Source organism: Myotis yumanensis, unplaced genomic scaffold (assembly GCF_028538775.1).
Source record: "Myotis yumanensis isolate MYYU_CA2020_CCGP unplaced genomic scaffold, mMyoYum1.0.hap1 SCAF_17, whole genome shotgun sequence".
Lineage (NCBI taxonomy): Eukaryota > Metazoa > Chordata > Mammalia > Chiroptera > Vespertilionidae > Myotis > Myotis yumanensis.
The window spans coordinates 13,155,289-13,178,786 of record NW_027223768.1 but is presented as its reverse complement, the minus strand read 5'-3'; the positions used below and the strand labels follow the sequence as shown (position 1 = coordinate 13,178,786).

At 52.8% G+C, this 23,498-nt stretch overlaps 2 protein-coding genes across 3 annotated transcripts; one reads left to right on the top strand and one right to left on the bottom strand.

The window, feature by feature from the left end:
- The first annotated feature begins 1,874 nt into the window (after positions 1 to 1,874).
- ANXA9 (annexin A9) lies at positions 1,875 to 12,644 on the top strand. 2 transcript variants are annotated; one of them, XM_070397341.1, is made up of 13 exons: positions 1,875 to 1,980; positions 2,621 to 2,711; positions 2,874 to 2,970; positions 3,834 to 3,928; positions 4,140 to 4,253; positions 4,690 to 4,780; positions 6,271 to 6,350; positions 6,536 to 6,595; positions 7,292 to 7,376; positions 7,514 to 7,609; positions 7,694 to 7,752; positions 10,761 to 10,883; positions 11,084 to 12,644. In XM_070397341.1, the coding sequence occupies exons 2-13, from the start codon at positions 2,637 to 2,639 to the stop codon at positions 11,144 to 11,146; spliced, it is 1,038 nt and encodes a 345-aa protein (XP_070253442.1). In that variant the 5' UTR covers positions 1,875 to 1,980; positions 2,621 to 2,636; the 3' UTR covers positions 11,147 to 12,644. The 2 variants fall into 2 exon arrangements, with proteins under 2 accessions (XP_070253442.1, XP_070253443.1); XM_070397342.1 differs by having other exon boundaries at positions 1,878 to 1,980; positions 2,626 to 2,711.
- Positions 12,094 to 21,997, bottom strand: MINDY1 (MINDY lysine 48 deubiquitinase 1). The gene is made up of 10 exons (XM_070397340.1): positions 21,433 to 21,997; positions 17,783 to 18,757; positions 17,344 to 17,401; positions 16,920 to 16,984; positions 15,662 to 15,820; positions 15,230 to 15,332; positions 14,748 to 14,890; positions 13,327 to 13,518; positions 12,851 to 13,000; positions 12,094 to 12,646 (listed from the first exon to the last, which is right to left on the bottom strand). The coding sequence occupies exons 2-10, from the start codon at positions 18,401 to 18,403 to the stop codon at positions 12,566 to 12,568; spliced, it is 1,572 nt and encodes a 523-aa protein (XP_070253441.1). The 5' UTR covers positions 18,404 to 18,757; positions 21,433 to 21,997; the 3' UTR covers positions 12,094 to 12,565.
- Positions 21,998 to 23,498: the final 1,501 nt, after the last annotated feature.

The following is a 23,498-nucleotide window of genomic DNA, read 5'->3' as shown; positions in this document are numbered from 1 at the left end:
TGATGTTTCTATCTCTCTCTCCCTCTCCCTTCCTCTCTGAAATCAATAAAGATATATTTTTTAAAAAATAAAGAAACACGACCCAGATGCAGCCCATCCTCTTCATCCGAGAGCTACCTATTATCATGGAAAGATTAACAACCTTGCTTCTGAAACTGGAGCTGCTAGCTCTTCGCAAGCCCCCAGACTGCATTGCCAGTAATAAGTAACCATTATACCCATTTTTATTCCTTTTTCCCACTTCCCATGTAATCTTTGTCTTTGAACCCCATATAAGCAGCTGGCTTATGGGGGAGCTTGCAGAGCAGATTTTCGTGGGTGACCTGCTGCTCTCCCACGCTGCCGGCATTATTGGGATAAACGCTCAGATGTGAGTTAACCCTGTCTCTGCTTAATCGGCGCAAGTAGTGGCAGGCAGCCCGGACCCGTTGGTTGTCCGGTTTCAGAACCCCTTTTTAAGCAATTCTGAAACGAAGTCCCATTTTTCAGATTGCCAGGTAAAATACGGGCTGCTCGGTTACATTACAATTTCAGACCAACAACAAATAATGTGTTAGCATAAGTATATCCCATGACATATTTGGGTCATACTTCATACCAACAAATTACGTGTTGTTGGTCTGGAATTCTAATTTAACTGGGTGTCTTGCATTTTTATTTACTAAGTCCGGCAACCCTAATGGACAAGGCACCTTTCTCTGTCAGAGGCCATCACATATCTCAACTCATTTATAATCCTCCCAGAAAGCTTCTCGGGTGCCCCAGTGCAGAGCTGGGGCCTGAACCCACATTCTCCAGCAAAAACCAGTGCCTGTTTTTTTTTCACTTTAACAGGAGAGAAGAGTAAGGAGCAGTGATTGCCCCACGGAAATCTCCCTCCCTGCCCTGATCTGTGGAAGAGCTGCGGGCACCTCCTTATGTAGAAAAAACAGGGAGGGGCCTCCCGGGTTGGAACAGTGGCCGAGGAATGGAGACAGCGCTCTGGCTTCGGTGCCCAGCCCCCACTTGACCCCTCTAGGGAGGCGGGAGGAGACTGCTCCCAGGCCCTGGGGAGCTGGCTGAGGTTCGAGTAACTGCCTGCTCTGGGGCCCGGGACGCTCCTCCCCAAGACTGTGCACCTGCTGCTCTGTGCACAGACAGCAGCACGAAGCCAGCGGCTGAGGCCGCATCACCGGCGGCTCAAACAGTCCTGGCAGCCGAAAGGCAGTGGAAGGAATCTAAGAAACAGGGGCCCAGGGAGCCTCCCTTATCTCCCTGTTGCCCTGCGGGAGCCTGGCACTTCTCTGTCCAGAGGGAACACCCTTTGCATTTTTCTCTCTTGACTCTGCCCATCTGCTCCCACCCCCAAATACCTGTGCCCTTCCTTCCCCACAGATAGAAGCGGTCCTCGGACCCTGCCCGTCCCGGCTGGCTGACCCTAATGGGGCAGCAGCCAAGGGAGTTTCTGGGCTGGGACCCTCTCTGCGGTGAAGGCTGGGGTGCCTTGCTGGTATGTGCCCCAACAGGTTTTTCTCTATCGGCCTGAAATCAGCCTGGAGCCTGTCTGACCTGCCCCCCCAGGGAGCCAGAGCCAGAGGCAGAGGCAGAGAGCCAGGTCAGAGGCTGGGCTTGGAGGCTGGGCCGCGATGGTCCCACCTGGCCCCACTGGGGAAGCTGTGCACAAAGCCTCCTGTGTCGGGCTGAGCTCCTGAGGCCGAGCAGGGTTCTCACGCGCGGCCTGAGGCCGGGTGTCTGGGAGGAGAGATGCTGGGTCGGGAGGCGTTGCTTGTGGGACCCAGGACGGCCTGGTCCTCTCCCACGGTTGGGAGGGGCCAGGGCCCGAGACAACAGCTGGGCTGGTCGGGTAGAGAGGTCATCTGACTGGCTGCTCCAGCTGACTGTACACACCCCCCTCTCCTCGACCAGGCCACCCAGGAGCTGGTGCCCACACGGGCACAGCACCAGGCTGTGACGACACCTGCGCACCTCCAGCACCTCTGGGTAAGCACTGGGCCTGGGCCCCCAGGCTGGGGGGTGGGGTGGGATGGGGTGGGGTGGAGAAGGGGCCTGTGGATCTCTTGGGGGAGGGAGAAATGGGTTTTCCTTTCCGACATGAGTACCTGCTCCCTGGTCCAGGCACTCATGTACCCATCAGTTCAGAAAGTGCACCTGCTGGTCTAGATACCCCAGCTGGGGACTCTGAGGGTGAAAGGCAGACAGCAGGTAGGCAGCTGGGTGGGCTGGGGCCGAGGCGGGACTGCTGCTGTTAGAAGTTAGCTCCCACCTTACATACTTGCTCAGGGCCACGGAGGCCAGGGGCCTTGGACCTCAGAAGGGGGTCATCCACCTCAGGCCAAGGGCTGGGAGCCGGGGGACCAGCCCTGGAGGCAGGGAGGGTTGAGGGCTCGTTTGGTGCCAGTTCTGGCAGCATCCCTGATCAACTCTCGCTTCCTGGAGGAGGGTGAGAGGGAGATGGGGAAGGTGGGGGCTCCCAAACCTGCCGAGCAGGTTAAGATTCTCTTTTTCTGCAACAAGGAAAAGGGGTCGGCAACGGGAGCCCAGGTTTCAGGGCGGGGGGGGGGGGGTCCTAAAGAGGCCCAGAGGGGCCAGAAGTGCCCCTCAGTTGGGAACTGTTCCCCAGGGCAGCCCGTGGCGCCATGTCTGTGACCAGCGAGAAGATGGGGCTCTCCCTGACCCAGGAGATCCTCAGCTACCTGGGCCTTGCCAACAAGGTAGGGGCTGCCAGGCCTGTGGGAACCATTTTTACTTGATCAACTCCAGATGTGAGGGGGGTGGGGACAGGGAAACAGAACAGGCCCCGAGGCCAGGCCAAGGGTCAGGCTGGGGCTCCGGGGAGGCCCTGGGCAGCCCTCTGACGCCTTCTTGCTCCTAAGACGGCAGCGTGGGGGACCCTGGGCACCCTCAGGACCTTCCTGAGCTTCAGTGTGGACAAGGACGTGCAGCGGCTGCTGAGGGCCATCACAGGCCAAGGTGAGCCCCTTCCCCCTGCACTTGGGGGGGTTCCGCTCCTGGAAGCCAGTCTGCAGACCGGGACAGAGCGAGGAGGGAGGAACTGACGAACTCAATAGACGTTTGTGGAATGCCTTAATTCCTGTATGTCAAGTACCACGGTAGGTGTGTCTTCCCCGTTCTCACAACACCCTGTGAGCTGTCTGATTCTCTCCATCGGACGGATGAGGAAACTGGGGCTCAGGGAGGCGAGGGCGCTTCCCCAAGGTCTCACAGCTCATAATGGCAGAGCTTGAACCCTAATCCGACTAGGCTGATCCCCAAAAGCCACTTTTTTCCCCCACCACCCAGGCCACCTTTGCCCAAATTTGGGTAGGATTTGCATGCCACTTGGCATCTCATTTGCATTTTCTGTTTTAAATGTTTGTATTGAATTTTATTTTTTATTTTTAAAGAGAGAGAGGAAGGGAGAGGGGGAGGGAAACAGACCCATCAGTGTGAGAGAGAAACATTGATCGGCTGCCTCCTGCACGCCCCCTTCCCCCCCCTTCCTTGGCCTGGCCTCGGGGCCTGTTCTGTTTCCCTGTCCCCACCCCCCTCACACCCCCCAAGAGGATCCAGCTCACATGTGCCCTGACCAGGAATCCAACTGGCAGCCTCTTGCTTCCTGGGTCGATGCTCAACCACTGAGCCACACTGGCCGGGCTGCATCTTCTTTTGAAACCACATGGAAGTGGGGGTGATGGGACCCCTGCCCCTGTCCTTCCAGCCCTTTCTGGGATCTTGTCCTGTCCTCCTCGGGAGGCTTCAAGCCAGAGGAGTGAGGGCCCCCCAACCCTGTAAAGACCCTGCTTGGGGTCTTCCCAGCCCTTATCTTGGTTCAGGGGTGGACCGCACCGCCATTGTGGACGTGCTGACCAATCGGAGCCGAGAGCAGAGGCAGCTCATCGCTCAAGCTTTCCGGAAGCGCACCCAACAGGTGAGGCCGCCGGGGCTTCCCAGGGGCAGTGCACTGGGGTGAGAAGTCCCTGGAGACTTGGGGTCCAGCAGGAGCAGGCCGGCCCCGGCCCCCTGGTTAAATGGGGGTGGTGCTTCAGACCTGAGATAAAAACCAGCAAAATATTCCCAAACCTCCCCACACGTCTGGGGCCTCCCCTCACGCCATGCCTCTGCCACGGGGCCACGTGCAGGACCTGCTGAAGTCCCTGCAGGCGGCGCTCTCCGGCCACCTCGAGGTGATTGTGGTGGCTCTGCTGCAGCCGGCAGCCCGTTTGGATGCTCGGGAACTGAGGACAGCCCTGAAGGTACCAGGACGGGAGGCCTGATGGGGGGTCTGGGCAGTGAGGTCACCCCGGAGGGAAGGAGAAGGCTGCCTGACCCGCCTTTGCCCACTCCAGAGGAGCAGGCTCGGCAGAGGCCCCCTTTGACCATCCCGTCCTGACCTTAGGACAGTGGTTCTCAACCTTCTGGCCCTTTAAATACAGTTCCTCCTGTTGTGACCCAACCATAAAATTATTTTCGTTGCTACTTCATAACTGTCATGTTGCTACTGTTATGAATCGTCATGTCAATATCTGATATGCAGGATGGTCTTAGGCGACCCCTGTGAAAGGGTCATTCAACTGCCAAAGGGGTCGCGACCCACAGGTTGAGAACCACTGCCTTAGGGGGACAGGCGGTCAGCATCTGCCATCCTAAGGACATGGCCCAGTCTCAGAGCGGCCTCCCAATTTCTCATAGGACTCGGGTGCTGCTGAGGATGTGGGGGTGGAAATCCTTGCTACCCGCACCCCACCCCAGCTGCAGGAGTGCCTGGCAGCCTACAAGCACGGTAAGAGCACCAGGGAGGGAGTTGCAGGAGCTGGAAACGGAGCCGAGGACCGCCCTCGCCTTCCCTGCCCTCTGTCCGGGCGGGCGAGCCCTCGGGGAGCCTGTCTGCCCAAGTCCTGTTACCTGGGGCTCTCTCCTCCCTCCTGCCCCCACCCAGGGACCCGTCTCCCCAGGAGACAGCCAGATGTGATCAGTAAGGAAAGAGGCAGTGACGAACCATCTTAGTCTGGGGCTCCAGGGCAGATTCCACGGTAATGGCAGCGTTGGGCACGCCGTCCCTAGGGTAGCTGTGTCATCTTCACGGCCCCTGCTCATTCCGCCATCACACCACGGCCCAGGCCGAATCGCACCTGCTGCAGCCAGGGGGGAAGGTGGGAGCCTGCTCTCTAAATCATGGGTGTCCCCTCTCCGCTCCTGGCTGCTGGCCTCGCTTGGCTGCCACATGCCTCACCCACTAATTGGGACCTAGCTCCTTCGCATCCTCATCTCAGCCACAACGCGCCCCCCCCCCTTTTTTTAAATATATATTTGTATTGATTTCAGAGAGGAAGGGAGAGGGAAAGAGAGATGGAAACATCAATGATGAGAGAGAATCATTGATCGGCTGCCTCTTGCACGGCCCACACTGGGGATTGAGCCTGCAACCTGAGCATGTGCCCTTGACCGGAATCGAACACAGGACTCTTCAGTCCGCAGGCCAACGCTCTATCCACTGAGCCAAACCAGCTAGGGCCACAACCACCTTTTTTTCTTTCCCCGATTTTCCTTGGATGTCCAGTCTTGACCTATCTCTCCCTTTAATATATATAAATTGATTTCAGAGAGGAAGGGAGAGGGAGAAAGAGACAGAAACACCAATGATGAGAGAGAACCATCAATCAGCTGCCTCCTGTATGCCCTCTACTGGGGGCTGAGCCTGCAACCCGGGCATGTGCCCTGACCAGGAATCAAACCGTGACCTCCTGGTTCATAGGTCGATGCTCAACCACTGAGCCACATTGGCTGGGCTTGGCCTATCTCTTAATCCTCCTCCTACCTCTCTCCACTGTTGCTTCTGGTTTTTCTCTTTTCTCTCTTTCCTGTTCGTTTCCTTTTGTAATATCCTACCTCTCATCACTTTCCTAACCTCCAACGAGGGGCCAGGCCCTCGCCCTCTTGCCTCATCACATGGGTTTCCTTATCTCCTCTTCACGGCCTGGCGACCACTGGAGTAACAGGTGCCTCCTGCCCGCAGAAGGTTGGCACCTGCAGGTGAGGCCACGCCACCGTGCGAGATCCCACAGCACCTGGGCGCTCACAGCTTAGGGATGCTTTCAGGGTGGCCATGATGGTGCTTCTGCCTTCCATCCTGGGGACTAGCAGCCTTTGAGCTACTGCAAGCAGGACGTAGCAGGGTTGGCAGGGCACAGTGGCCAGACATTCGACAGGTCCTAGAGGCATGCACCTTGGGGAACACCAGGAGGATTCAGAGAGCTCCTGACCCCACCCCAGATTTCCAGGTGGAGGCAGAGGAGGACATCAAATCTGAGACCAGTGGCACCTTGCAGGACCTGCTCCTGGCCCTGGCCAAGGTGAGGAGGACCGACCTGCATCGGAAGAGAGTTACACCATCTGGGGGAGGTGGGACAGAGTGCGGAGCATTGTTTTGACGTAATGGACAAGAGAGGGCTTTGTGGGGGGACTAGGTCTGGATTGTTGACCTGGAGATGAAAAGCTGCCCCTCATAGAGTCCTCCTGAGAGAGTTTCTCCTCCTAGGGGGGCCGCGAGAGCTACTCCGAAATCATTGACTATAACTTGGCAGAACAGGACGTCCAGGTGAGCAGGGGCTGAGGAGCTGGCACAGTCATGCACCTAAGACACCTCCTCTATCGTACCTTAGAGCCAGCAACCCATGGACCCACTTGTCCTACAAGCCTGTCCTTGCCTTGGGGAAGGAGTCCTCAGCGGCGTGATGGGGGCATGGGGTGTCAGGTGGTGTCACATCTGGAACCTTTCACTCATCTAACCTCTGATTCCTGACCTCACAGGAAGTGAGCTCATCAACTCCCATTGGCATTTGGGCTGGGGGACCCTGCCCAGACGCCCCCTGGGGGATTATTTCATTCCTTCAGTGCCAGAATTTCCCAAAATGGGGGATGGAGCTGTGAGGGCAGAACCCCTCTTGTAGTCTTACCTCCCCCTCTCTTTAATATATTTTTATTGATTTTAGAGAGGAAGGGAGAGAGAGAGAGAGAGAAACATCAATGATGAGAGAATCATTAATTGGCTGCCTCCTGCACACCCCACACTGAGGATCGAGCCTGCAACCTGGGCATGTGCCCTGACCGGGAATCAAATTGTGACCTCCTGGTTCATAGGTCAATGCTCAACTACTGAGCCACCCTGGCCACTATATATATAATTTTTTCACCCTTATCGTATTTCCACCATCATTGTGATGGATTCTGGGAACATTGTAAGCATGGCTCTGCAGCCCCCAACCAACGATCCTAATTTACTCTCCACTCCCAGGCATTGAAGCAGGCTGAAGGACCCAGCACAGAAGGAATATGGGTCCTTATCCTCACCCAGAGAAACCCTGACCACCTCGTCCGAGGTACACATGAGCCCTCTTGTCTCCCCCACTTGCTCTAATGATGAGTTTTGCCTGAGGAAGGTGAGCAAGCTCATCCTTCTCTGTGATAATCAGCCCCCGCATTTATCTTTCTAACCACCTCCTCCTCACACCACAAGTGTTTGATCAGTACCAGCGGTGCACTGGGCATGAGTTGGAGCACACCGTCCGGAACCGTTTCCATGGAGATGCCCAGAGGGCTCTGCTCAGCCTAGGTAGGGGCCTGCTCAGGCCACGTGGGTCGGGGGTCTCCCTGGAACTGGAGCTACCTCTCTCCATCTCTCCCTCTTTGCTTCCAGCCTCGGTGATCAGGAACACAGCGCTGTACTTTGCCCATAAACTTCACCAAGCCCTTCAGGTAAGAGGGACACGCCTTTTCTCTTCTGCGTCGGGGACAAAAGCTGGGGGAGACACTTCCTGGGCAAGAGAGAGGAAGTTTCACGTTGCTGCTGCTAATGCAACCATTTCCTATTTACTTTATAAACTTTTAGCAGCTCTCAGGTTTACAAACTGTCCTGCCAAGAGTAGAGGCGTGAGCTGTGGTTAGAGCTAAGTTAGTTGACTTAAGGGCACTCAAGCTAACATTTTGGCCCGATTCACGTCCAGGTGGCCACCTATCGACATGAATTTGTGCTGGAGGACAGTGCCTTGTCCAGTTTTAGTTCTTGCCAGAATGGTGATGGTTATGACACCAGCAAGAATAACGACAAGAACCAGCATTGCTTAGGCGTTCACGGTGCACCAGGGCTTATGTTGAACACACTGCCCTCGTTTCAGTTAATGCCTCTTTTGTGGATGAAAAACTGAAGCAGAGAGATTACATACCTTGCCAAGGTCACACAGCTATTAAGTCATCTGTTCTCCTTACAAAATACATAATGGTCCTGTAGGACATTGAACTGTCACATGTCAACTCCTCGCCTAGCCCAGAGGTGTTGGTCTGTACAGCCCTACCTCGTTTTATGGAGCGTGTAGAGATTGAGTTTTTTACAAATGGAGGTAACACCCTCCCTCTACCAGCAAAAAGATGACAACTCACTAAAGACTTAGATGATGGTTAGCCTTTTTAAGTAGTAAAGTATATTAAAATTAAGGTATATACATTGCTTTATTAGACATAATGCTATTGCACACTTAATAGACTACAACATAGTGCAAACATGTTTTTACTATGGACTGGGGAACCAAAAAGTTTGTGTGACTGGCTTTATTGTGATATTCGCTTTAGTATGGTGGTGTGGAACCAAGCCCACAATACCTCCAAGGTGTGCCTGTACTATAAACCACACCGTAAGTGCACCAGGAACACGTTTGTTCACACTGTCAGACTTTGTTCTATATTACTCATAATTAAATGGGTGACTTTGGTTTGAATAATTCCATAAGCAGAATCTAGTCATTTTGCTCATTGAGCCAGGTCCTCCAAAGCTATAAGTAAAAAAAAAAAAAAATCCTCTAAAATGTGAAGAATATAAAAATGGTTATTATTTTGGCCAATGGAATAGCCTTTTGTATACTGGTTGAGAAACCATCATGCCTTGTTGACAGCTCTTCAAAAGACAGTACCAACAAAAAACAAAGACAGTACCAACAAAAAACAAAGACAGTACATATAAGCACTTGTTTTATCATCTAGAGATTACCATTTTGACAGTGGATTATTATACTTACCCAATAAAGCCTGTATTATTATAGTGAGTCAGCACTAGAGTTGTGGTTATCTCATTTGCGTCATAAAAACAAATTGTATCCCAGCAGTAAATAATTGTAATGTATGTATTTGGATTACAGGACTCACACTCTTGAATATAAATGCTAGATTTATCTTAGAAGGAAGAGTCAAAAAATAATATAGGCCCATTTTTCTGAATAAATTTTTCAGAAAACTTCCAAAAAGCTTGCCAATCAGATGCCAAGTACATTCTCAAGTATCAAGACTAGGTTTATGTTTAATATAGGTTTGGTGTAGAGGGTACTTGTATACCAGTGGGAATATTCAGTTAATGAGTGACCCTTGCCCAAATTCTACACCTTTGGAGTAACAAGAGTTGGAGGAAGGGATACTGGGAAGCAATTACAATCCTTATCACGACACAAAACTGATGACACATGAAATTTTTAAAATAAAGTAGCCATCAGGCCCGCTGCCAATCAGGTAATGAGTCCAAATGAAATATAGCATCTTCTTTTTACTTCATCACTTCCTTTTGTCTCTTCATGGGAGATCTGTGGGGATGGCATGAGTGTGGGTTGCAGGCACTTCTGGGAAGGATCATGGGAGTCAAGTGACTGAGCAAACTCTGAAAAGGAGGGTGGTAGCACATGCTGACAGCACCAGTGCACAGCTCGTGACACAAACAGGACTTTTGCAACCAAAAATGTTTATTTTGCAATCTCTTGTGATAGCACATTACTTATTATCATCAATTGTCACTCATGACCTGGTCATGGTTTGTACCGCTATTATTTCTAAATGGGACCCTCCATTACCGTCTTTAACCAGAAAGCAGGAGGCCTGGTGCAGGTAGAGGAGGAAGACAGGGATGCTGAACCCCAGGGGTCCAACCAGGAGAAACTGAGTGTAAAGATGGGGCAGGGAGATGGCCCTGGTGGGCCCAGATCAGAACCGGAAGTCCCATGACTGTTCCCGGTCAGAGCCCCAACACCTTGGCTTGGGGGTAGGGTGGTGTATCCTCCTTGGACACTCACTCACTTGGGAGTTAAAAACTGCCTTCCTGGCTTTCATGCTGAAAGTCTTTATAGGTAGCAAGTCTCACTTCCCCGCTGCACTCCCCGCACACAGCTGAGCATATGCCCTGGAGAATTCATGTCTTTTGAGTGCCTGCCTTTGGAGCTGCTCACAACCGAGCTCTGGAGGAGTGAGGCTCTGAGCTAGTGGCCTGGCCAGGAAAGACGTGGAAGGGAAGAATAGTACCCCAGCTTCTGCCGGAGCCTGATCTTTCCTGCTGCGTCATCTTCCATGAGGATGGAGAAAGATAACTTTTCCCCTAGATCAGTGGTTCTCAACCTTCCTAATGCCGCGACCCTTTAATACAGTTCCTCATGTTGTGGTGACCCCCAATTTCATTGTTACAAATTGAACATAATTAAAGCATAGTGATTAATCACAAAAACAATATGTAATTATATATGTGTTTTCCGATGGTCTTAGGCGACCCCTGTGAAAGGGTCGTTCCACCCCCAAAGGGGTCGCGACCCACAGGTTGAGAACCGATGCCCTAGATAATCTCCCCTCGACACTCACCTCACCTCCACTTTCTAGAATAATTTGCCATGACATCTAATCCCTATTCTTTGAGAATCTTACTGCCATCCCCCTCCCCATTCTGTTTCTTCTCCTACTAGGAAACGGAGCCCAATTACCAAGCCCTGATGCGCATCCTTATCTCTAGAAGTGAGACTGACCTTCTAAGCATCCGAGCTGAGTTCAAAAGGAAATTTGGGAAGTCCCTCTACTCTTCCCTCCAGGTGAGCGCTCTGCCCCTCGCTTCCCCGCTGCACTCGCCGCACACAGCTGAGCATATGCCCTGGAGAATTCATGAGTCTCGGGTTAATTCAGTGTAAGGCTCCGGGCACCAGACAAGTTCTGCACCAGCACGAGGGAGGGGGCAGGGTCCTGGGCCACAGCGGTAGTTGGTCTTTCTAACATTTAGTTCTCTTGTCTGCAGGATGCCGTGAAAGGGGACTGCCGACTAGCCCTACTAGCCCTGTGCAGGGCCGAAGACCTTTGAGACCCCCCTCCCCCTTCCACTCCCACATGACATTCAAGGATCTGAGAGTCCCGTGTTTGGCTGAGCCTGCAGGAGACCAGCGGAGCCTCCAAATAGGATAACCCCTCACTGAGCATTACACGTTCCAGCTTCTTGTTGAGGCTGGAACTCGGAGTTTTCTTTTAAATCCCTTCATTGTCCTCATCTCGAAGTGGTAGCTGCACCTGCATCGCCTAGTTCTGTCTTAGGTGTGGGTTAATGGGATCTCCTTGGTAGTTTCTGCCCTGCTCCTTCTTCCCACACCCTGGGCAGAACAACTCACCCACACTGGTAGTTTTTTTTTTTTAACTACTTTCATTCTTGTTTGTGTTCCCTGATTGAAGCTTGGGTGGAGCAGGACATGGGGCTGGGAGGAGGCCTTGAAGTTGAAGTGCATTTGGTTATTCAACAGGAATCCTGTGTTGGACTTTAGAGCTGCAGTTATCAACAACCCCCCTCCCTTAGGGTTGTCTCTCCCCTCCGCACCACCCCCCGCATTATTCTCTCTTCCCCAGGAAATTTTAGGCAAAATAATTGAGACACAGGAACCTGAACAAGGTCAGAAATGGTCAGAGGTAGCAAAGGACCATCTGTACAAAACTGGGAGGCAAGCCGAGGATCAGCTGCCTCTTGCCTGCCTGGGAAGTCTCTCGGGTTAGCAGGGAGCACAGTCCCTACATTCCTCTGTCCAAAGGGGGACTTGGAAACCCACCTCCAAATCAGAGGACTATTTCCCAAAGAAGGCCTAGCAAAAACAGAGAAACACAAACAGCCAAGGGAAAAGCAGGCTCTGGTTCCCCCTGCTGGCTCATCTAGATATGACAGGCAACCCCCTCACACCTCTACCTCCCCTCCCCCTTTGCACTCCTCAACTGGGTCAAATACTTCACCACTTGACCCCGTTGCTGCAGGGTATGGCAAACAACAGATCTCAGGAGACAATTTTTATTTCCAAACCCCTAGGAAGGCATTACAAATAATGAAGATAGAAACCCAAATCAAATCCTGAAACAGAGGGAGACGGACTTGCAGGATAGCCAGAAGGACCCCGCCAGTCAGGAGGGAGGTAGGGGAGATGCATTTCAGGCAGGGACCTCACCCTGGAGCCTGAGTCTGTATATTAGTGTGATATTCTGGGAAGAGGGAGTTGGGGATCAGACATCCTCACCCCAGCAGTCCCACTGTTGCCCTGGGTGATTGGGAGGAAGAGAAGGCCGAAGCGAGCGAGCAAGGATGTCGCGGATTCTGACCTTGACATTTCCTTCCCGCTCGGATCCCCAACCGTCCATAAATAAGTTACCCTGCATATCTCAGGGGGTGACCTGGGAGAGCAAGCCAAATAGTCACAGCCTCTGACAGAAGAGGCAGAGCAGCCTGGCACGGGGCACCGAGCACCGAGCGCTACAGGAGGACACAGTCCGACTCCGGCTTGGGCCGCCGCCGCCGCTCTCCCGCCGGGCGTCCAGATGGGGCTCCTCTCCCCTGTATGGGATTTAACAAGTGGTCATCCATCCGCCTGGGCAGAGCACGAGGACAGATTCTGGATGGAAGTGGGTCAGGCTGGGGAGGGGCAGTGGGGAGAGGAAGAGAGGAAGGGATCCAGGGGAGAGGGCCAGACAGGAGAAGGGCCCCCCAGGGAAACCTTGAAGAATAACAACCGCTAAGGACAGGGTACAGCGGGCTCACCTGTGGCGATGGGGCCCGTGCTGGCACCGGCTGGGCCCCTTGCTGCTGTTGGTACTCCTCCTGCTGCAGTTGCTGGGCCAGCTCCAAGTCGCTGAGCCCCAACGTGCCTTGGGGCTGCTGCTGCTGCAGGGACAAGGCGATCAGGTAGTCCTGCAGAGAGGGGGAAAGAGCAGGGTTGTGAGGTGGGCTGCAGCCTGGGAGATATTCCGGCTAGGCTTAGGTTCCCAAACCAGTTTTTCCTCCTCATCCTTCCATTTCTCTCGTTCCTCCTCCTCCAGAGCGTACCACACAGCCAAGCACATCTCTGTGGTGCCGGAGAATATCCACCAAGTGTGGAGATGGCCCCCGGGGAACAGGAAAGGGACAGGGGTGTCACGTGATCATCCCTAGATGAGGCGATGCGCGCAGCTCACAGAGGGCAAAAAGGTCTCTGAAGGGAACGCGCTCTCTGCGCCCTTCCCCAAAGCGCCGCACACCTGGTCTACCTGCCGCTGCTTTTCCGGGGAGCCGCTCCCACCTTCTGCTCCAGGCCCCTTGCCTAGGGAATGACTCAGGTGAAAGTCCGAGTCACAGAAGCAGCTGTCCCCGTCCACATTGTGCAGGCTCTCCCACACCACCTGCTCCTCCTGCAGAAAGCCCTGGTCCGTGACCAGCAAGTACAAGTGGCTCTGCAAGGAAGAGACAGAGCTGATTAGCGGGACAGGTGAGCTAGAGGCGGTTGACGGCCCCACGTCATCTGAGATGCCCGGAGACCATTTGAGCCAATGGGGGTGCCGGCTGGAACGTGTCCGTGTGAGCTGCGGGTCTTGTATGAGTATGAGTGGCTGAGGGGAGAGGGAAGGGACGTCCGAGTGGACGGTCAGCTGGGTGAGAGCATGGCGGTCCCTGTGGTCAGGCATGGAGTCCTCAGAGCTGGAATCCTGCTTCCTCCCCTGCTTCCCACTGTTCCCGAGGCTCACCCGATGGCCGTGTGGGGAAATCCTTCGAGAACCAAAGACCTCTCCCTCTTCTACTCAATTCCTAGAGAGCTAAAACAATTTCTAACTTGGGAAGACTTTGGTACTGTTGGAAAATTCCCTTCCTGCCCTAGCTGGTTTCCTCATGGATAGAGCGTCGGCCTTCGGACTAAAGGGTCCCAGGTTCGATTCCGGCCAAGGGTACATGCCCAGGTTGCAGGCTCGATCTCTAGTAGGGGGCGTGCAGGAGGCAGCTGATCAATGATTCTCTCTCATCAGTGATGTTTCTGTCTCTCCCTCTCCCTTCCTCTCTGAAATCAATAAATTAAAAGAAATAATAATAGCCCTAACCGGTTTGGCTCAGTGGATAGAGCATTGGCCTGCAGACTCAAGGGCCCTGGGTTCGATTCCGGTCAAGGGCATGTACCTTGGTTGCGGGCACATCCCCAGTGGGGAGTGTGCAGGAGGCAGCTGATCGATGTTTCTAACTCTCTATCCCTCTCCCTTCCTCTCTGTAAAAAATCAATAAAATATATATTTAAAAAATAATAATAATAATAAAATAAAAAATAAAAATTCCCTTCCTGTCCCTTCCAATGGGACAGGATTATTATGATTTGCTCTGGCCAATGAGATGTTAGCAGAAATGACACTTCCAGGTGGGAGCACTACAAGCCAGTGTGTGGTGTCCCTCCTACATCCCAGGTAAAGACTGTTTTGTCAGCCTGAGACCCAGAGTGAAGATGAGGCGAGTGTCTGCAGCGGCCACACAGCATTCGTGGGGAATAAACCTTGGTTGCAGGGAACCACAGGGACTGTGGGAGTCATTGGTTATCAGCGCTTGATCTCCCCTGTCCTGACTGAAACACTGACCCAGAAGGAAAAGGCGTGAGGAGACCAACAGCACTCCAGCCCTCCCCCCGGCCCCAATGCCCCATCACCTTGTGCTTAGTCATGGTGCTAAAGTGGTTGTTCCGGAAAAAGACGCTAAGCTCGCCCTCCTTGGCAGCCGTGGTGAGCTCGCACAGCCCGTGGTAGGTCAGCTGGGCCGCGGTGGTCTCCAGGAACTGCTCAGCAATCAGGCCTGGGCACAAGAAGCGGGGGCGGGCCCTTGGCTCACCTCCCAAGTCCACAGAAGGGGGGGCACCCAGACAGTCTCTGTCCAAAGGCCTGGGGGTGGTCCCACCCTCTGAAATCTCTTCCCTGGAGCCTGGCTGCACTCATTCATGCAACAAACAGTTGCTGAGCAGCCACCTCGCGCCCGCCAGGCACTGCACTAGGGAGACTAATGCGTTCCCCAAACTCCCTTTCTAGTGGGATGTGGTTGGGGGCGGGGGGCGGGGGAGATAGACAATGAACAATAAATCAAAGTAGCCTTCCTTCCCTCCACATAAGAACCACAGGAGAGAAGCGGGGAGCTCACCTTCTGTCACCAGGTTGGTGTCGCTCGAGTGCTTGCAGGTGATGATCTTCTCCACCAGCTGATTGTAGCTCAGTTTCCCGACTGCACTCACAGCCTCAGGACTCTGCATGGGCAGTGGGGTGGGGTAATAACAGGAAAAAAAAATTGAGATCTTTTTAGGAAGGAAATAGACTGCAACCCTAGGACCAAAGGTTCCTGAAACCTTGGCCGTCTCAATAACTGCCTATGATTTGCTTGTATTTAAATGTTTACCAAAAATGTTTAAGGTTCAAGACATTCTCCACTGGGTCCTGCCTCTAAACCGGATTCCCTCCAAAGCCAATCGAATCCCTACATCCCTAACCCCTACCTCTCTAACCCCCAGCCCACAAAACACTGCTTCTCTGTCGCTTGAGCTGGACCAGAGTCTCATCTGGGCCCTCTCACCCTCACCTGAGGATCGACAAGCCAGCCGTGGTAGAGGGGGATCCCTAGGAGGTCGAAGATACTGCACTCAGGTGTGTACTCAAAATCGGAGACCCCTGTGAATCGCACATTGACATCCAGACCGGTGGCCAGTTTGGGCAGCACGGTCATTGCGTCGTCCACATTCTGGGGGTAGAAATGAAATCGATGGATATATTAAATAATTAGCACATTGCATATCTTTATTGACTTTTTAAAAATTTATTTTATTAATTTTTTACAGAGAGGAAGGGAGAGGGGTAGAGAGTTAGAAACGTCGATGAGAGAGAAACATTGATCAGCTGCCTCCTGCACACCCCCCCACTGGTACATGCCCCTGACCAGAATCGAACCTGGGACCCTTCAGTCCACAGGCCGACACTCTATCCACTGAGCCAAACTGGTTAGGGCTCTTTATTGATTTTTTAAAATATTTTTAATTGATTTCATCAGAGAGAGAGAGAGAGAGAGAGAGAGAGAATCATCAATGATGAGAGAGAATCATTGATTGGCTGCCTCCTACATGCCCCCCACTGGGGATCGAGCCTGCAACCCGGGCATGTGCCCCGACCAGGAATCGAACCATAACCTCCTGGTTCATAGGTCAATGCTCAATCAATGAGCCACACTGGTTGGGTGATTTTTTGATTGGGGGGGGGGGGGGGGGGGCGGGGCGGGGGAGGAGAAGGAAGAGGGAGAGAGAGAAACATAAATGTGAGAGCAAAACATGGATTGGCTGCCTCCTGCATTTCCCCTCCCCCACCCCCACCCCCCACCCCCCCCGACCCGCCACTGAAAACCCAGGCACATGCCCCAACCTGGAATTGAACCTGCAACCCTTCAGTGGCCAGCCCACTGAGCCACACCTGCCAGGGCAGCACATTGTATATCTTAAACTTACGTATCTCAATGAAGCTGGGGGGGTGGGAGGGGGAGAACATGACGGTCTAGCCTCCCCTCCCCTCCATTCCAGCCCCACCCCCAGAAATAAAATATTAAACTTGTTGCTTTTCTTCCCAGGTTCTCTTACAAGCCATTCCATTCCTCCCTTGCCTCAACCCCTCTTTATCTTAAGTAGATAAACTTATTTTCTAGGACAGAGATTTACCCTCCTCTTCCTCCTGCAGAAAAAAAAAATCATAGTTCAAGAAACCCTCTTGAGAAGCAGCAGAAGGGCTTCTCTTCATAGCCTGGGTGTCCCCTTGCCAGGCTGCAAACCTCTTTGTCCACAGACCTGTTTGCTCACCTGCTGAAAATTAAGCTGAAGTCCCTCTGACTTCTCCTGGGGCTTGATGGACAGGAGGCAGTCTCCTACAAGACAGGATTCCTTATCAGTCTACCCCACCAATGGCCCTCAAAGCAGCGTCCTCCTCTCCTGAGAATGGGCGGGGGTAATGTCACCGAACCACTGGCTTTCAGAGCTGGGAAGGGCCTCAGATTCGAGTCCTGACCTTTCATGTCTCAGAGGAGGAAATCAGCTCACAGAGGTGAAGGGCCTGCCCAGGGTCACGTGGGAAACTTACAACCCAGGACTCCTGACACCCAGAGACCTTCACCCTCCCTGACACATCCGAACCCCGAATGGGAAGTCCCTTAATATTCTGGATTTCTGGCTGAGGGGATAGAGCTCGTAATTCTGTGCAATTCCTCTTCAAGGCCTAGTCACTCACCAAGGTGGGTCATGAGCTCAGCTGATGTGATCACTTCCTTCTGAGGGGGCAGCTTCACCTGGAGGCAGAGAGCGATCAGAGGGTCAGCATGTGCTGCTCCCCTTCGCAGGGCACCTCGGGAGAAACCTATAGGAAGGTGGGGGAGGGCAGGGGTTGCCTAGAGGGAGGGTGTGGTGGAAAAAAGAAGGCTTATAATGCAAGCAAGGGACTGAATGTGAAATACTGCAATCCAGGAAGAGGACAGAGAACTGCTTTTCGTTTGTTTGTTTTTATGAACCTCTTCTTTCGTTTGTTCCAGCTGGAGAAATAGGAAGAGTAACTTGAAAAGTTTTGACTGGCTTGTGAAAATCAGGATGACCAAGGAAGTGGGTCAGGGAAGAGGCCCTCCTCAGCAGTTTCTGAGGCCCCGCCTCCCCGGCGCCCCCACAAACTCTCTTACCTTCCACTGAAGAAAGAGGATGTTCATGATGGCGAGGAGCGGGCAGGGGCCATTCGTGCTCTGGGTGATGATGGGTGTCCGTTCTCCCTTCCAGGGGATCCACTTTACACAGTAGAAATCGAGCTCCGGCTGTTGGGCCCTGGGGGACTGGGGCAGCTCCTGGGGCCCGGAGCACGCCCCCACTGTCTCCGCCTCAGGCTGCGTCCTGTGGTCTGGCCCTGGCTGGCTGGAGCTCGTGTCAGGCGGAGGGGACTCAAGATTATCCTGGCCCTGGACCGGCTGTGACCCTTGATCTACTGGCTCCTGTTCTCCAGCTGCCCCATCAGCATCCCTGGCTGCTCCAGTAGCATCTCCAACTGCCCCATCAGCATCCCTGGCTGCTCCAGTAGCATCTCCAACTGCCCCATCAGCATCCCTGGCTGCTCCAGTAGCATCTCCAACTGCCCCATCAGTGTCTCTGGCAGCCCCAGTAGCATCTCTGGCCGCCCCAGTAGCATTTCCAGCATCCTTGTCCTGGGGGTGCTCATCTGGTACTGAGAGGACCTCATGGTTTTCAGGGCTAACGGCTTCTGCAGTCTTGGCCTTGCCAGAGACTGGACGCTCAGGTTGATGGTGTTCCATGGTCAGAAGAGGTCAACGGAGGGGCACCAAAGGACTTCACAGTCCTCAGGAAGTTGCCTAATCTAGGCTTGATGTGCAACACAGAGAGACCGATCGAATAAGAAGCAAATCATTGGGCTGGAAAGCAAATAGGCCCAGAAAAGTCTTAGAAGAGGAATGCGGTGTGGAAGGCTGCAGTGTCCGCAGTCACTCCTGGCGACGGGAGCGGTGTCTTCGTCAGCGCGGGTAAACAGAAGAGCGGCCGGGCTGAGCTCTTCCACCTCTAACTCGCTGTGACCAGAGTGCGCAGGGCTTTCCGGTCTGGGAGGGACGAGTCCCGTGAGATGACGGAAGACATTGGTGGAATCAGCTTCCCTGGAACAGATAAGGAAAAGGAATGCAGAAAAGACAGAGAAAAGGACAAAGACAGAAGGGAAAGAGATGGAGAAAGAAATGTTAAAACTACACTCATGGTGCCTGGCCAGTGTGATCAGCGGTTAGAGAGTCAGCCCTCGCACCAAAGGGTTGCGGGTTCGATTACCAGCAAGAGCACGTGCCTGGGTGGCAGGCTCGATCCCCACAACCAATAGATCTGTTGCTCTCACATAGTTTCTTTCTCTCTCTCTCCCCCTCCCTTCTTCCCTCCCTCGCTCCAAACCTCCCTCCCTCCCTTTCTCCTTTTTCTTCCCTCCCTCCCTTCCACTCTCTCTAAAAATCAATGGAAAAAATATCCTTGGTTGAGGATTAACAACAACAACAAAACTATACTAATGGTTATCAACACAGTGATCTCCAGCTCACCCTGTAACAGGCATCACCTTGGTAGCTCCCACCCTGGCCAGGACCGAGGTAATTCCTCTGCCCCACACCAAACCCCACCCTTGGCTGTGCATGGGTGGTCCGGAGCACACACAATTACTTTGTCAGAAGGCATCCTTCCGACTACCTTCTCTCCGCCTCATCCCAGGGGCGGAAGGATGAGCAGCCACATAGTGCTTGGGGTGAAGAGTAGAGATGCAGAGTCAGTACCATGGCCCCTAAAGACGAAACAGGCTGAGAAAGAAGTCCTTCCCCTCCAAGGGCTCCCCTGAACTTTACACAATCTCAAACCAGAACACAAAGGTCTTGGGAGGGGCTTCCTGTGGGCCAGAGGGGAAATGTAGGCCGCAGGGCCTTGAACAGAGACTGTGCTGATAAATAACTTCAGGTTAGGAGCATAACACCCCCCACCACCACCACCCCTCACCCCCAGCCTCCATTTCTCCAGTAAGCTTCTCTGGAGGTGAGATACCAACTTCTCCCCAGTTCCTCTTTGCTCCCCAAACTGTCTTAACCCAGAGATATTCTCTTGCCACTCTTCATACGGGAATATAAAAATGATTATCGATTTACATAAAAAATATTCCCTCTACCTTCATTGATGTGTGCACAGGTTCTGTCTGTTCCCCATCTAGGTCATTTTAGATGTGAGCACTGGACCTGTTTTACCTGCTCTCTATCAGCACTAAGCATCAAGTTCAGCAGGAACAGACGTTTAATTACTGCTGTGGATCATAAACAATAAAAAGCCACAAACTTTGCCTTCTGGAAAACATGCTCCCCTCACCCCTGACTCAGGGTAAAAAAAAAAGGTGAGAAATGAAACTTGTCCTGGCCGGGTAGCTCAGTTGGTTAGAGCATGCTCCCAGTATGTTTCGGGGTTCGAGGCCCAGTCAGGGCACATACAAGAATCAACCAATGGATGCATAATTAAGTGGAACAACAAATTGATGTTTATCTATCTCCCCCTCTCTCACTCTCCCTTCTCCCTTCCTCTTGCTCCCTAAACTCAATAGATTTAAAAAAAAAGGAAAGAAAGAAAGAAATTAAACTTGTCAGAAATCTTCTCTTTGGCTTCTTCCTAATTTGAGACTATGCTTTCTTCTTGCAATCCTGAAGGAATTTAGGGGAAGGGTGAGTAAGGCCTGGAAGATGAAGATGAGGAGCATAAAAGTTCCCAAAATAAGCCTAGTCACCCAAATGGATCGTCCTCCTGATTCAAACATAATTTATGCGAGCTGTGTCTCATCTGCCTGTTGTTCATTTAGAATCAGAGCAGGGGGAAAAAAAAAAAAATGCCTACAGGCCTGACACTTTGTTTTTCTCTCTCCTTCTTTCCTCCCTTCCGGGATGACACTTCGGATGAGCCTGGGAAGCAGGAACCAAGCCTGGGAAAGTTAAAAAAGCCTGTAGAAAAGCAGGGCTCCTTTATCTTTCCTGTCCACTGCCAGATCAATAATTAAGTGGGGGTTGGGCAGCTAGTTGGCTAAGGGGATGAGCCCAAACACACCAGGAGCTGGACACGTGAGGGAGCTGGGTCACCGAAAAACTGGGCAAAGCAAAGTGGGCTAAGCCCTAAGAGGCAGGGCAGGAAATGGAGTGGAGGACTTCCACTCTGTAAGGTGCACACCTGGCGGGGTGGGCATGGAGTATTTCCCAGCAGGAAAGGATGGGGGAGGGGGTACCCAAGCAAATCAGGATTCCATTCTTTTCCTCTTTTCTCCATTCAAGTCCTACATGGTCTCTCCAGCAGGAATGATCTTCTGGCTGCGGGCGAGGGAGTTAAAATAGCCCTGGCCCCTCCCTAGCAGTGGCAGTCAGTAGCCAAAAGTTGGAAGAAGCCTATAAAATGGGTGGGGAGCTTCCAGAAGACACTCACCCTCCTACCCCATCCCAGGAACTTTCCTCTCCCTGCGTGTCCCTTACTGTCCCACTCCGATATCCTTCTCAGTCTGACCCAAATCTTCAAGCAACTAATGGTTTAAAATTTCCCCTCCGAGTAAGTCAACCACCACCACAGTGCTCGCTCGCCATGGAGAGGGGGAAGGTTTCATTAAAAGAAAAAAATAAGGAAGCAAGCAGCATCCCTTTGACATGTTCTCCCTGCCTCACTCGTCTCCCAATCCAGACCTGTAGAGACCACAGTCTGTCACCTCCCCAGAGCTGGAGGGGAAAAAGAGAACTGGGAGTCTAAGAGGAGGTGAAGGATGCGGATAAAACAAAGTTTTTACCTTAAAGAAGGCTGTTCCAGGACTGAGAAGGAGGGCTCAGCTCCGACAATCCGATGGGGGCGCCGCCACAGTCCCAGCTGCCTTCCAGCTGTCAACGCCAGAGCTCACACAGGTTTATGAGCCAGCGGCGGTCCTGCTGGGTCCTGGCCACTTCCGGACCCACGCCCAGGACCCAGGGCATGGGAGGAGGGCGAGGGCAGGTAGGGGTGCAGCCCAGGTGCTCCCCCGTGGCTCCAAGCGTGTCTTCAGGATTCCCGAGTTGCCGAGTCTCGATGTGCGATTCAGGCCCTGACTCCAAGCTGGTTTTCAAAGGAAGTTTGAGGTTTTTCTTTTTTCGTCTTTCTCTCTCACTCTTTTCTCCCCATCGGGACAAAGAAAAATTAGTCAAGGACAGGCTCCTTGGAGGAGGAGGGGCCTGCCCAGCACCGGAGGGTTTCCATCAGGGCTTTTGACCCGGTCAGCAGCTTGGTGATCAGCAGGGAGGGAGAGAGAAACAAGGAGAGAAAAACAACAGACCCTTTCTCTTGCCTCCGCCTGCCGCTGGAAGGGACGGAGCGCTTGTGCCTCTCTGGTGAGAATAGGGAAGAGCAAGTGCCCTCGCTGAGTGGGGAGGAGCAGGGCTGGACAGCAGCAGTGTGTTGGATTTGGGCTTCCTCCCCGGGTAAAGCAGTCCTTTGCTCTGGATCCACAGAAGCAGGGCCAAAGAGCAAGATATTTTGCATGTTCAGTCATTTAAATTTTTTAAAAAATATATTTTATTGATTTTTTACCGAGAGGAAGGGAGAGGGATAGAGCGTTAGAAACATCGATCAGCTGCCTCCTGCACACTCCCCACCGGGTATGTGCCCGCAACCAAGGTACATGCCCTTGACCGGAATCGAACCTGGGACCCTTGAGTCCGCAGGCCGACGCTCTATCCATTGAGCCAAACCGGTTAGGGCCATTTAAATTTTTAAAAATCCTGCTCCTTTTCAAGTCCTCACTCTATCACCTTTTCAGTCTAGAAATGAAACTGGCTGGGCTATGCCCCTGGTAGTGCCGAAGGAGGCGTGGAAGAAAGCCCAGGCTGTGGGAAGAAGAGTGCAGCAGGGAGAGAAGTAGCTGAGCAAGCAGGAGATCCAATATCCCTGGGATCTGTTCCTGGGTCCCAACACAGGCCTCCACTTACACCAGCCGCCTCCTCTCAGTTCCTAGAGTGGGGAACAGGAGAAGCTGGTGTCAGTCTGGTGGCAGGAGATAAAGGGATGGGTTAAGAAAGGAGGGAACACTTGGTGATGAGAATACATTTATGTGCAGCACTCTGCACGGCCGTCGGGGCTGGAAGGTGGCAGTTAAAGGAGGTTGGGACCTAACTCTACATTCTGAAGCGTCCTCCAAACTCTACGTACAGGGTTGCCATAGGATGAAACGTCAAGCAACTCTGAAGGCTGAAAGGGCGGTTGAAACAATTTGGAAGGCAGGGGGCAAAGAACACAGGTTACAACAGTTCAGGAGAAGAATGAGGAGACATTTCAGAGACTATTAGAAACAAGCCACGGAGTTGTAAAGAAAGAAGCAGCAGGAGTTGGCAAGAAATTATAGGCATTAAGAAGAGGGCCCAAAGATTATTCTAATGTTTTTATAAAATGGACAATCCCAAAGTTGGTGACAATGGGTCAGTTTGCTAAAGAGAGAGAATTGGAGAAAGGAAGATGAAGAAGAGCTGTTTTGCCACGTGTCATTTAAGATGTCAACCAGAGGCTCCGTGTAATAGACGGAAAAGATATACTATCCTTAGTTTGACTCGAAAGGGAAAGTTCGGATGTCACAAAGATAGGTTACTGTGACACATATACGTTGTGTGTCAAATGAGTGACCTCAGAAAATTCTCCTCCCCTCAATTCTTGGGGCCATTTCGGAGCTTCTGGACTACATTTCCCAAGACGCCCTGCGCCAGGTCCCACTTGGCGCCTCCGGAAAGGTGTCCCGTGAGACGCTGAGCGTAGAACTCCGCCTCCGCCGCTGGGGGCGGGGCGACGTCGGACTCTCGGAGCGTCGGATTACGCACTTCCTCCCGGCGTCGGGGC